Source organism: Xenopus laevis, chromosome 2S, assembly GCF_017654675.1.
Source record: "Xenopus laevis strain J_2021 chromosome 2S, Xenopus_laevis_v10.1, whole genome shotgun sequence".
Lineage (NCBI taxonomy): Eukaryota > Metazoa > Chordata > Amphibia > Anura > Pipidae > Xenopus > Xenopus laevis.
The window spans coordinates 17,279,779-17,294,941 of NC_054374.1; the positions used below are offsets into that span (position 1 = coordinate 17,279,779).

At 41.4% G+C, this 15,163-nt stretch overlaps 1 protein-coding gene across 1 annotated transcript in view; it reads right to left on the reverse strand.

Annotated features, from left to right (window-relative positions):
- Window positions 1–15,163, reverse strand: part of adamts5.S (ADAM metallopeptidase with thrombospondin type 1 motif 5 S homeolog) — a 78,678-nt gene that overhangs the window by 44,266 nt on the left and 19,249 nt on the right. Inside the window, exon 2 of the mRNA XM_018248864.2 lies at window positions 12,976–13,108. Within this exon, the coding sequence (XP_018104353.1) occupies window positions 12,976–13,108 (133 nt within the window). The remainder of the gene's footprint in view (window positions 1–12,975; window positions 13,109–15,163) is intronic.

Here is a 15,163-nt window from a genome sequence, read left to right on the forward strand (position 1 = left end):
TCGGATGCCCCAGCAAGGAAGCTCAAACCACTAAGGTAAACCCATACACAATAATCTGCCATAATCTTGCATTCAGATTCTAAATATCCAGCGGAACATCAGAACTAATAATTATACAAACATCAAAGGACAAGAAGTCTTGTCTTTCCCTGATCTTTCAGAGGAGCCCGCCAGTAACCCCTGCTGAATTGTTTTAGGGTAACCTGTATCAGGATAGAGTACAGCTTTCAAAATAAAGTCTTGTTTCATTTCCCCCTGTCCGTCAGGATAAACTTCTACATAGATCAGCAAAAGACGTAAAAGAAAAAAATAATAATAAACCTCAAACCACTGGAAAAACAGAGCGGAGATAGTGTCTGAGACATTTCCTAACAGTTTGGCTGCACATTCCCCTTTGATTTTCAATTATCAGACGTGTGTTTTTTGACTCCGTCCACCGGCCACAGGCAGTGCTCAAGCCAATCAAAGCCTGTTTGGATGCAAAAGATGACGAAAATTGAGTAGGATTAAAATAGCAAGCCTGATTATTAAATTAAATTGTACCCAACGCTCACAGACGAGGCTTCGTTCCACTGAGACGTTTATTCCTCAAACATGTGGGCAGCAGGTGGAAACTTTATGACCGTTACATGTTATTAAATAGATTCTAGGGAAAGCCAAGAATTTGCTGTAAAATGTTAAACTCGGGCTGTGTACACTTGCTGTTTGTTTCTTGACAAAGCATTTTGCTACTACTGATTGGCTGAAATCTCCACATATCTGACATAGCCACCTGTAAACCATCTTGAGTCTGTTTTTTTGTTTCAGCCCCACATGACGTACTTAGTGAAATTTGGTTCATTATGGGAATTCGATCATGACTGATCACCTAATATGGCTGTGGCCTCACTAGGAATAACATTGTTTTAAACATGTTAAATGAATCGTTAAATAGATTTTTGTCTTCTGCCTTGTAGGCCCCCTGACATCCCCAGCCTCCACCATGAATATAAAAAGCAACGCTGAATTTTTATATAGAAAAGGGATTTTATAATGAAATATTTACCACCCATTTGTATAATTTCAATTACATCTTGACACAAACAATAAATTGAACTGCAATGGCACAAATAAAATCTATCAAAATGTGCGGCATGGCAAAATTTCTGGCATTCCGATTGGCTGTTTGTTTGGTGGCCTCTATATGGACTCATAGCATACTGGAGGCTCTGTTCGGCAGTACATCTGTTTTTTATGCAACCAAAACTTGCCTTCTAGCCAAAAATTTAAAAAATAAGCACCTGCATTGAGGCTACTGGGAGCAACATCCAAGGGGTTGGTGAGCAACATGTTGCTTGTGAGCTACTGGTTGGGGACCACTGCTGTATAGTGTTGAAATCCCCCTCCCCACCTCTTTCTTTTTCTTTAAAGCGGGGGGGGGGGTTGGGATATTGGGGTAAATATTTTCTGGCAGGGGGACCAGCTGTTGTTACACCCCTGGTATTGATTGCAGTGGGAACCTGGAATTGTGTATAATGGCCTGCCAATCTGATATCTATAGAACATACAATATAAGTGGAAATGTAATATGTTTCGTTAGCACAAAAAAACATTCGTAAAGACCATTGCGAATGTTAGCGACCCTGTATGCATCCTTTTTGACCAATTACAGACCTCACTGGCTTCCACACGAAGTTTAAGACCAAATGTATGTAATAAAATTTTGCTTACGAAGCTCCAGAGCAGGTGTAAAGGCTAACCTTTGCTTAGCGATGTAATATTCACCAGCGACTGATTTTACATTGCAAACAGCGCTAAACATTCACAAACACAAGATTTTGGATAACACTTGCGGTTTTTCATTACATTCTCCCTATAGTCACAAAGTACACATTTTGGGAATCAGCAAGGGGGGAAAATTGAATCTGCGGATGTGCTACAGCTCCTCTTTACTCCCTGCTATTTGGATCATTCGTGCCCTTGTTATGAACAATCAGAATAATAGGAAGCCATATGTGTCCCCTTGTACACTGTTCATTAGTGATGGGCGAATTTGCGCCGTTTCGCTTCGCCGAAAAATTCGCGAATTTTGCGAAACTGCGAAAAATTCGCGAAACGGCGCCGGCGTCTCGTTTTTGACGCCGGCGCCCGTTTTTGACGCCGGCGTCTGTTTTTTCGGAAAAAAATTTTGACGCCGGCGAATTTTTTCGGCGAATTTTCGCGGGCGTTTCGCGAATTTATTCGCCTGCCGCGAATCGCGCAAATTCGCCGCGAATTCGCGCCTGGCGAATAAATTCGCCCATCACTACTGTTCATCTGTTTGGCCCATGGGCTGATTAGGCAGAGAGCATAGCCAGCCAGTTCATATATGGATGCCACTCAGTTGGCCATAGCTAGAACCAGTGAGGAGCCCTGGCTATCTGGCAAACACAGAACACTATTGCTATATACATTGTGTGAACTTCTAGTTTAAACGCCCACAGACCAACTGGGTGGGGGATCGTAGCTGTGAAGACTGCCCTAGCTCCAACATGGACTGAATATTCATGAAATAGGTAAATATATAAGATTTTATATTTTAATATATAAGATTGTGTAGTCATTTATAGGAAATGTGCTTACTTAAAAATTAAATAACTGCCAGAGCAGTTCAACAAATAAGTCATATAAGTTTACTTACTTCATTTACTTGGGCCTCCCTATACCATATTTGCTTTCTCTCCATTATGCCTTCAACCTTGTTCCATGGTTGCCCTGCTTGTGCATCTGACAGACTGGAGTTACATTACTACCCAGCCCAGTGTGATAAATGGATGGAAGGACCTGCACCCTAAAAGTGGCCATACACGCACCAATGTAATCGGACAAAAAACATTTTCGTAGACAATATTTGATGAGTGTATGATGGGAGATGAGCCAACCTACAATGGCAGAAGACTTCGATATTGGTTGGTCGGTCCAAACGGAAAATTTTGATTGGATGCCTTTGAAGGCACCCAAACATTGGCCACTGTTTAGTGCTGAATCGTCAGATACAGGTAGAATTCAATTATTGTATATCTTGTTTGTGAAAGTTGTCATTCATCCAGGTCATGATATAACTATAGAAATAATATAGATAACACACTGGCTTTTTTTGACTGTTTGGTAAGAGTCAGAGAGGGTGGTAAGCTGTAAATAGAGGTCTACAGGAAACACAGACCAGTACCTGCTGTTTGACTCCCACCATCCACTAGATCAAAAACTTGTGGTCATTAAAACTCTACATCACAGAGCAGACAAGATCCCCACCAGCGCAAAGGCTAATTTGAAAGGGAGGAAACATCTCAGAGGGACCCTGAAGACATGTGGGTATCCATATTGGGTTTTTGTGAAAACTGGTATAAAAAGAAGCAATAACACCAAGACTACTGGTGATGGTGGAAAACAGGACAGGAGAAAGAACTTGGTCCTCTCATATGTAGCTGGGGTGTTGGAAAAACTTAGAAGAATTTTTAATATACAGCACATCCCTATCTGCTTTAAACCCAGCAACACACTGAGGCAGCAACTAGTTCACCCAACCCCTAAGCACAAGAAGAGTAACATTGTGTATGCAACACAGTGCAGTGGGGAGTGCTCTGGTTTGTATGTGGGGGGAAACCGAACAACATTTACACCTGCGTGTGGCGCAGCACAGAAGAGTCAGCTCCTCTGGTCAGAACAGCCATGTATCTACATCTAAGGGCTATTCCACACGGGGAGATAGCGACGCGTTTGCGGTCGCGGCGACAAAGCGCCGCGACAGTCGCCGCGACCGGCGCAGGCGACAGTTTTGTATGGGCGCCTATGTAAAAACGCCTGTGCTAACCACACGAGGCGATGCGCTTTTCAACAGTCGCCTGAAAAAGCCTGGCGAGGCATTTTCAGGCGACTGTTGAAAAGCGCATCGCCTCGTGTGGTTAGCACAGGCGTTTTTACATAGGCGCCCATACAAAACTGTCGCCTGCGCCGGTCGCGGCGACTGTCGCGGCGCTTTGTCGCCGCGACCGCAAACGCGTCGCTATCTCCCCGTGTGGACTAGCCCTAAAAGAAAAGGGACACACATTTGAAGACTGCCAAGTCCAGATTCTAGACAGGGAGAGTGACTGGTTTAAAAGAGGTGTTAAAGAAGCCATATATGTAACAACTGAAAACCCAAGTCTGATTGGAGGTGGGGGGGGTGCAACATCTATTGTCTGACACATACAATACTGTTTTGGCACCTCTCCCTGGAAGGTTTAATAAAACATCAAAGCTCCAATCTTGCTAATACAATCAACAACTAAAATAATGACATCATTGTGGATTATGATAAACAGATTATGCTGATTGGAGCAACATTCCAGAGGATATAAAGCGAAGCAAGATCCTATGTACAAGTCATTCTGAATTGAGAAAGCCAGTTGGATGACTGGTGAAACGTCTTCAAGAAAAAACACAGCAAGTCCCGTTGTATCAAGTAGAAAAAATAGCGATGGGCTGGCACACACTGGATCACACTCCAGAAATAGATGTAGTAAAAAAGTTAGTTTATTAAGACAAAACCATCACAGCAAAGACCTTACGCGTTTTGTGCCTTAGGGGCACTTAGTCACTATGACTAAGTGCCCCTAAGGCACGAAACGCGCAAGGCCTTTGCTGTTATGGTTTTGTCTTAATAAACTAACTTTTAGTTTTGTCTTAATAAACTAACTTTTTTTGCCTTCCTGAGCTGAAAGATTGGGGCCTGGATCCCCCGTTTGCTTGGGTAAGTTCACCCCAAAATCACTACCCAATGCATAGGCACTGAACATTTTTCAATATAAGTCCAGTTGTATATCATACAATTCATCTCTACACATGTGTGTTGAAACGAACGATATTTCTTAGAAAGATCTTTTCCAGGAAAGATCATAATTATTATGTCTATGGCCACCTTAAGCATGATGGCACATCAGGCAATTTCACTACTGCAGTGCTATCAGGGAGAACCAAAGCTAAAAATGCCATTCTCCATCTGTCATAACTTCCCTTTTATAAGAGTGGCAGATACTGGTGGTGACTCTCTGGCAACAGTTGAATGCTCCTTATACATTCCTGGATGATCCCTATCTTTCTCAGCCAATCCCCCATATGTAATAAAAGGCGCTAAGTTTGCCCAGGGGCAGTAACCCATAGCAACCCATAAGATGTTTGCTGGGCACTACTGAAGGAGCAAGAAAGGAAGAAAGAAATGCTAGTTTTTAGTGTACTGGTAACAATTACATTGGAAGGTGTCAGCATCACTCAGACTTTGATAGTTAATATTCAGGAGAAAGAAATAGGATAACACATTGGTCTACCAATTCAAACCCAGGCAACATCATTGTTTTTTAAAGACCACACTTTGAACGTTAACTTGCCTGTTCCTTGTACAAACTCAGATATTTTGCCTTATTGAGAAGGAAGGCTGTTGCTGCTCTGACGTGCCATTTAGCGTGACCCCCAGGCTTCCTTCAACACAAAAGACGTACATAGTAGGTGCGGTTCAGAGGAAATGTGCTAAGCGGGGATTTGAGTAGCAAACTTGATTAGCATTGATATGACAAGTAGACTTGACACTGGCATTGTAACAAGAGGAACTCTATAGAGGTGCTGAAGTTCACACCTTCTCTCACAAAGGCCAAGGAAACTGGACTTCACACATGATTAAGGAAATGGTAACAAAGAATTCCAACTTTATTAAACCTTTCCCACACTGTGTTCTTATTCTCGGTGCAGGCGGCCTGCCATTCTATTCAATCATAACATGACCTTTTCTCTTTAGCTCTCCATGTGGTGTTAATTTCAGAGTCAATCAAGGCTTTGGTAATGACAACATACTGAAGATATGCTACGTTCTTATGGGTGGGGGCTATTCTTGAATATTATATAATGCATTGCAATTACTGTATATGTGTTTGTGCAGTTGCATGTGTATTGATGCATTGGACAGGACTCCCCTCTTGCATCTAGAATTATGGGGAAAACACTGCATTGAGGGTAAAAAAATCACCAACTTGACAGACGCAAATAGACACTTTGGTCCAAAGGAGGGATCCCAAACCAGTGGCTCCTGAGCAACATGTTCCTCACCAACCCCTTGAATGTTGCTTCTAGTGGACTCAAAACAGGTGCTTATTTTTGAATTCCTGGTTTGGAGACAAGTTTTGGTTGAATATAAACCAGATTTGCTGCCAAACAGAACCTCCTGCCAGCCACCAGTCCATATTGGTGTTACCAAATACACTATTAAAGCCCTTTTATGGCTTCTCCATGCTTCTGTTGCTATTTTTACATTTGAACGTGGCTCATGGGTGAAAAAGGTTGGGGACTCCTGGTCCAAAGTGTCCTCCTGTTAATTCAGGGTACCTGGAAGTACAGATTAGTGCAGTGATGTCATCAATATGGCGACTGTTAAAAGCAGCCAGCTCCTTCATGCCCGGGCAATTGTTTCAGACTGATTGATTCTGTACAGCACATAAACCACTGCACTCCTTCTCACTGAGCTGAGGCTTATTATACATAGCATTAAATGGGAACTATTGCGAAGAAAAAATTAATATAAACTTTGTAAATACAATCAATTAAAAATTCTGCATCATTTCTGAAATGATCAAGCTTATGTTAACTATCCCTCTCTCAGCATCTGTTTCTCTTCATGCTGTCTTCATGCAGCAGTTGGGTGTCAGATATTCATTGACAGTTGTATCCAGGGCCAGATTTGATAGCGCGGTGCCTAAGGCCGCATGGTCCTAGCGCCGGGTGTTCGCATGTGCATGTCCCCCCCTCACCGCCGCATGGTCCTAGCGCCAAACAAGTGTACGCAAATCCACCAACGCTCACACTTTGAGTCCCCAGTGCTCCTTAGGATGCAGCCCCTAAAATGTTGCTGCCCTAGGCCCGGCCTTTGTCGCCTCGCAACAAATCTGGGCCTGGTTAGATCCAATATATCTTATAAGGAGGTCTTCCTTTCCTAACAGATAAATTAGAGCTCACTCAAATAACTGATTCCAGCACAAACAAAATCTAACAAAATAACTGCCTTTTGTGCAAATTCTGCATGTAGAGAGACATGATGTCTGGTGATTTTAATAGAGTGAGCTCTAATACATCTTCTAGGCAAAAGGAGCCCCCCTATAAGATATATTGGATCTAACTGTCAATGATTATCTGACACCCAACTGCTGCATGAAGACAGAATGAAGAGAAACAGATGCTGAGAGAGGAATAGTGAACATAAACTTAATTATTTTCAGAAACGATACAGAATATTTAATTGATTGTATTTAGAAAGTGTCTTATTTCTGTATGCCGAAGCTTTTATTCAATTTTCATTTTTGCTATAGTTCCCTTTTAATTATTGAAGCAAAATAAATACGCTTCTCAAAAGCCTAAAAAAAAGCCCTTACATTTTTCAGATATCTATTATCTCACTAATATCTACCGTGCCCATGAAATCTCTTCCTGACAAAGTCATCTGAAAATGCTGAGACTAGCGAATCTGTCCTTGGAATGCGCAGAGCTCAGCTGCAGAGCCCTGGCAGAGATATGCAATCCTTATTAACACAGAGCTGCAGGCCCCTGTATTGTCTGGGAGAAACATAAGACTGTAAAAAGTCTAAAAGCTTCCTGTTTCGTGTGTAGACAAAAATGGGAGCGATCAATAAGGGATCGTGTTGCACGGCAGCTCTCCTTTCACAATTGCTTTGATAACAGGGCTCCTGGCTGGGCAGAGGCACGCAGAGAGGCAGACCTCTTAAATGGAGAGGTGAAGCAATCCTATGAAGGGTGTTTATATACAACATAACCCACCTAAATTTAGCCCTGAGGAGATACCTGATTTTTAAAGGGGAACTTTGTGTTGTGTGTTATAGATAACCCCATTCTAAGCAGCTTTTTAACTATTTCCCATTGTTATCATTATGTATTTTTTTAGTCCCTTATTTCACCCTGCAACTACAATTGCTGTCTCGTTGTCAGGGTCACTGACCCCACAAATAAAAAAAATGAGTGTTGACTTTTAGAGTTATTTTTATTCTTTATCACTTGTCATTTTAGACTCCCCCCTTCATTTTCTATTCATTTTTCCTTCTCATATCCAAACAGCTGCCACGTTGTTAGATAATGAAGCCCTAGCAACCAGCTATAGGTTGAAATTCCAATCTTGAGAGTTGCAGCAAAAATTATGTAAATGACTTTATAGTCATAAAAAAATTAAAACTGGTTGCAAATTGTCTTGGAGTGCTGTTCTCATTTCAGAAGTGAATTCATTCAGCTATCAAGCTGAACTACTCCTTTAAAGGAGAAGGAAAGGCATTGTACACTTGGGGGTGACAAAAGTTCGGCACCCCAAGTGATTGTATTAACTTACCTGAAACCCCGGGCCGGTGCTCCTATCAGCTCCTATCACTTGGGGTGTCTAACAGTTGGCACCCCAAGTGTACAATGCCTTTCCTTCTCCTTTAAAGAAAAAAGCTTAATCATTTGGGGCTGCTAATTTGTTAGGTACTCTCCTAGGTTAGTGAATATAATCACTGGGGGTACGTAACAGATTGGGAGCATCCTAATGATTAAGCTTTTCCTTGTCCTGTAAAGCACTGAGCTTTAAATGAAGTTAGTGACCAAAACTACCTGCCCCAATTTAGAGCTAGGCTGAAATAGAATACATTCTGCAATACCACTTGGATAAACGATGGAAGGAAGAGCTTATAACGGTGTATAAGGACGCATGCCTGTGATTGGGTGTGTATGGCTGTTTTCAGGGAGCGGAAAACACTGAAGCCCAAGAACTGCAGAAAAGGCTTGGTTTCAAAGATTTAACAACATTTTCCAGTGCGGATATTTTTTGTAATTAAAATACATCTACTTTCCATTGTATGCCAGCCCAACTTCCTTTCTGAGCTGTAGTTAGAGCCTGTGTTTGTGAACACTTGCCAAATCTCTCTCTCTCTCCTTAGCTGTTTTTCCTCCATTTATCCTGCTGAATATTTTACCTCTTCTAAACAAATTTCTGAACGGAAAAGACAGAATTATTATGGATTCCAGTACAGTTTGTGCTGTAGGGGCAGAGAATTTTAAAATGCCTGTATGTACTCAAATAGTCCTTCCCTGGATGGGGGATTATTACAGACCTTCAAACAGGATCAGTGAAAACCTTAATTATGCACCAAAACATGGCAACGGAAAACAAATGACCCACCAGCCCCCATGTCATGGCTTGCAGTAAAATATTTTGGTTGTAGTGGGACCACTTTAGGTACAAAGCAGTCTTTGTTGCAGTCTGTGGGATGTTCATGGGGTTAGTTGGATTAGATGGCAGTTGCATTTACTGCACACTTCCACGTTAAAGATGAAGACCAGCATGTGGGTTACAATGATAACCATGAGCATATCCAGGTTAAAGGATGAAGATCAATATGGCGGCCAGGACAAAGCAATGCTGAGCATATCGAGGTGCCGAGTACAATTTCTTACAGAGCATGCATTAGGGACTGACATCGCAATTAACTGTATTCAGGGGCTAAGGAAGGCTCGCCCAGCTGGGGCGCCATGTGTAGGACATTCCTGTGCATGCATTAAACCCCAATGCCAAAGTACAGTAGGACAGCTAGTAACTAAGTGCTTGACATCCAGGATAACAGAACATCTACAACTTAATTAATTTAATTGAGCAAGCAAGATGTCATCACTCCTGTTGTGCTGGTATGAGGGGACCAAACATGAGATCATAAAGTGGTCTTGTACCTAGGGAAGTCTGAAAATTAAGTCTGCAGGATACTATTTTGTTTCCATTATTCATTGATATATATAAATATTTTTTGACCTCTTAGGATGTTATGTAGTACCATGGACAATGCTGGTCCCAGTCTCATAATCCATGGCAACCAATCAGTGGCTAGTTATTTATGATCCAGGCCAGTTAACATAAAAAATGGGAACATCTGATTGGTTGCTCTGATGGCATGGCCATGTGCTTGGAGGGATTATTTAAAGATATTTTCTACATAGGCTTCTTCGTTTTATACTATAGTATATAAAGTCAGTGCTAACTTCATATATAATACCACCATCCTGTATGTTATATGAAATTTATTGGTGTGGGTTTGGTCAGGCTTATCCAAAAATTCAATCCACCAATGCTGACTTGGGCAAATCCTATTAACACCAAAAACAACATCAAATTGGGCACACTGAGTCCCGCAGGACTGTGGTTGGCTGGTCGCATGTCTGTGCCCCAACCCTGATCCATTGTCTCCCAACTCAGACCCATCCCTAATAGGGATTACTCTACCCATATATAACGTCACTGGCAGGGTGGGCATGGTTTTATAATTAATTTGCATTCGGGGGTGTTTGGGCCCATGAGGGCTGATGTCACTGGAAGATAAGTCCTACGTTTAATGAGACTAAAATAACCTATGCTGAACATGGATATATATCCTGTTTTTCTTTAAAGCCAATAGCCATTACTTCTAGTTCTAGCCTCATCCTGGACCTTTTTGTCTCATCTCTGTGAAAATATAAAGCGATCTAATTAGTTACAGTTTTGAAACATGGGGATTAACCACTTTAGCATTCTTAAATTCCACAACCTATTATTTCCTTTCTATTTTAAGATGTTTGAACTGCTGAACTGAGACTCCAAAGCAGACTATACTTTGATTTGGCAAGCACTTAGAAGCAGTTTTTCGAGTTGGCAGTTTCAGATTTGGTTTCCTTAGCTCTGTTTTTTTCCTGCCAAGAACATGAAATAATATTTTCTTTTTTTTTCCTTTTTTTTGTGTGTTTGTAGTGAAATGATCACTTTCTAATGGATGTTTTTTTTTTTACATGTTCATTAAAGGCTGAGTAATCCAAAAATGGACACAAATATAAGGTATCCTCCAAAGTGAGAGTCAGCTGATCAAAGTAAAATGGAATGTGGGTGGTAAGGAAATAAAAGAGGAAGGGTGTGGAAGTACTGTAATGGGTATAACAGAATTGGGGTTATGTAGGGATAGGCAACTTTAAAGGGATACTGTCATGGGAAAAATTTTTTTTTTCAAAATGCATCAGTTAATAGTGCTCCTCCAGCAGAATTCTGCACTGAAATCCATTTCTCAAAAGAGCAAACAGATTTTTTTTATATTCAATTTTGAAATCTGACATGGGGCTAGACATTTTTTCCATTTCCTAGCTGCCCCTGGTCATGTGACTTGTGCTCTGATAAACTTCAAACACTCTTTACTGCTGTACTGCAAGTTGGAGTGATATCATCCCCCTCCCTTTCCCCCCCAGCAGCCAAACAAAAGAACAATGGGAAGGTAACCAGATAGCAGCTCCCTAACACAAGATAACAGCTGCCTGGTAGATCAAAGAACAGCACTCAATAGTAAAAACCCATGTCCCACTGAGACACATTCAGTTACATTGAGAAGGAAAAACAGCAGCCTGCCAGAAAGCATTTCTCTCATAAAGTGCAGGCACAAGTCACATGACCAGGGGCAGCTGGGACATTGACAAAATGTCTAGCCCCATGTCAGATTTCAAAATTGAATATAAAAAAATCTGTTTGCTCTTTTGAGAAATGGATTTCAGTTCAGAATTCTGCTGGAGCAGCACTATTAACTGATTCATTTTGAAAATTAATTTTTTTCCCATGACAGTATCCCTTTAAGTAGTCCCCATTGTGGCAAAATTTCAACTTTCATCAAGCCTACCAAGAGCTAGAGTGCCATACCATGTTTAAAGTTACAACTATATAGTCCTTTCAGTAAAGCAGCACTTGGATCTTGATGTACAAAAAAATAACTGAGGCCCATGGGGCTGTTAGGCCCCTTAAAACATCAAGACCCTAGTGCTACTGTACTGAATGAACTTTACAGTTGTACCAGAGGCAGCAGAACCATTATGTGACCACCCCCTCCACTGCTGCTTAGATCAGCCTATGAGATTTACAGTTCTGAAGCAGACAGGACAGGGTGGTTTTATAACCCTATATAGGAAAAGGTACTCAAGTCTTGTTGGATTACAACTCCCTGACCCTTAACAGCATTCACATGTCACATTTGGATGCTATGAGCTGTACTGAACAAGCTGAACCATTTATGGCCCGTGTCGGACTGGGACACCAGGGGCCCACCAAGAAACTTAGACCAGGGGCCAACTCTCAATGCTATTATTCTTCCTCTCCTCATTCAACCTCTATTCTCTTAGTCTCTTTTCTTTACATACCATAATCTATTATTCCATTTATTTCGCCTATTTGTTCTCATAAAAATAGGGAATGGCCCTGAAAAAGGCCAAATGTTTAGCAGCATGAGGTTCCACTGACACCTGGGCCCACCAAGAGTTCTCCTGGTATCCTGGTGGGCCAGTCCAACACTGTATGGCTCCACTTATGGTATCTGTCCATTTGGCTTATGGGACGATCTGTACTAAACAGTATAAATTGATCCGAGCATGGCCACCTTGAGGCTAGAGGCCCAAGAAAAATCCCTCTTTTCCTGTCATGAAAATGCTTTAAAAAAAGAAAATATAGGTGTATTTTTACAATATCATAAAGTATAGTAGATGAAAACTTTACTCCATTTCTAGTAACCCACGGCAACTCAATGTTTGCCTCCAAACAGCAGATTTGTACACACTCCCTGCTGATTGGCTGCTATGAGTTATGAAACCTGGAGAAAACTTTCCACCTGGTATTTATATAACCTTCTTGCTCTGAAAAATAAAGTGCTTAATTTTTTCATATGTTCGCTCAATTTTTGATTTTGAAAATTCTAAATAACCCCCAGATGGGAGCACAGGGCTATAGAGATGCCATATTTAATGCTTTGCCGAGGGCCCTAAATATTGTTTCAGAAAAGCATAATCCTCCTGCAAACAGACGAAACAAGCGTAAAGCTGGAATTCATTGAAGAGTATTTGGGTTTGTCGAATGCAGCTGTTTAAAGTGTTTGATTTGGCCAAAGAACAGAAAAAAGCACCACATACCAATTTCGTGAGCGACAGTGAAAGCTGCGTGGAGGCCGTCATCTTCAATTACTGCACAGCTGCGCTCCGGTGAGCATATGGTTCCAACGTCTGCCATTCCCAAGGTATCACATGAATGGTGCCCACATAAATCCTGTCCAAGAAGGAAAAATAAGTCATGCAAATCATATTTTACACTAACAGTGAGCAACAACATGTTGTCAGCCACTTAAACCCTTGGCTCACGACTGTCGATGGAAGTCTGGCAATGGTATAGAATGTTACAAATATCACCTGACACATTAACCCCGCTGTGCCAACTACAGTGCATGAAAGGGAATCCCAATGGCTAATGGTCCCAACACTTATATTGATGTGTATTGAGTTATGGCTCATTGATGAGATCTTAAATATGTTCTGAAAACCAACTTCCAGCTTTTGAATTAAAGGACCACCTGTGTGATTTAAAGGGACATTAACAAGTAACTCTCTGGTATATGACTGATCAGCTCTGCAGACTAAAAGAACTGATACTATACAAGGGGACGTATTATCAGAGTTATCGGAACAGGACATTAAGAGGAGATGTGGCTTCTCATCATATCCTCATCTCCTGATGCATCATGCACTCATCAACATATCCCATCATCTGCCATCCAATATGATCTCAATATGATTGGTTAGAATGAAATCCTACTTGGCAAATATGCCCAGAAGGTCAGGCAGAATGTTCAAAATCAAATTGCCTGACCAAACCTCAACATGTTTGAGGAACTTAAGCATTGTATACTGGCAATATGCTTAAACCCTCCATCTGGTCAGGTACCCTCCTTCAAAACAGTTGGGAATCTGGTGGAAAACCCTAATCTCTAGACACTTTGGCAGACCACAGGTACCCTGAGGAAGTCAGGAAGGCTGTGGGTCACAGAAGAAATTAAAACACACTTCCAGCCTAGTGTGGTGTCACTTTCAGTCTAGCATGACATCAGATACAGATATGGCAGGGACAGGTTGGCTCTGTGAGATAAGCTATTCAGGTGGGCTTGGATAGGGGGTAACATTCAGAACAGGGGTCAGTGGGTCAGGGGTTCAGGTCGCAAGTCAGGTTCAGTATTGGTGGTCTGCTAAGACAGACCACTCAGGACTGTACCACAAACTTCATTATTACCTCCTATTGTGTTTAAATCCCTTTGCAAAAAGCCAGATGAGAGGGTGGTATGTCATCGATGGAGTGTTACCAGATTAAAAGGGAAATTAAATGGCAAGAACAACTACTAGGTGTCCTCATTGGCTGTACAGAGAGATATAAATCTATGCTCTGATATCACAAAACACAGACATGACCTGCACTCATAAACAAAATGCGGGTTCTGGGATGATTAGCTGTCTAGGATAGACCTCAAGCGTCACATTCTATTTACACAATACTTTAATAAACCCAATTGCGTGTTGCTTATTTGGAACTGTAAAGCACAGTGTCGCTGAACTGTCGGAGGAATCATTAACATGCAATCATTTCTCTGTTCACAAGTCGGCAGTTGTTATCCTTAACAAAACTGTGTTTGCTAGCAGTAAGTAAATTAAATTAGATTTTAACCCCTGGGGGACACGCGTGGCCTGTTTACTAGAATACAGGAATGTGAATTCAAAGTTGTTGAGGTGGAGGGGGAAGCGGACTAGAAGTCGCACATGGGGTACATTAGCTTTTCTTGTAACACAATTAAAGGAACAATGTCCCACAAATAAAGTGCACAATTGAAAGACTTTGACTTGAAAGACTTTGTGGTAACAGTAGGAGAAACAGGAGGCCAGGGAATTAGTATAAAGGCAAATGGTTTCTTTCATCCAAGTTGGCATTAACGAAAGCCATATTATAGCCTTGCATGTTTCCAGTGTTCTATATGGGGCTTTAAAATAGGCAGCTGCCTACTAATAGTGGTGTTAGGATATACAGTAGAACCCCCCTTTTACATCCCCTGATTTTAAGTTTTCCCTCATTTTACATTGTTTTTTTGTGGTCCCACCTACATATTGTGCATTATACATTTCCCTGATTTTACATTTTCCTGGATTTTACACCATTTTTTTCTGGTCCCCTAAAAGACGTAAAATGGGGGTTCTACTGTACTGCTTATTTCCTAGATATAAGAGATAAGAATTTCTTTAACCACCATGTGCTGTTACTACAATGTACATAGAGTATAAGGAG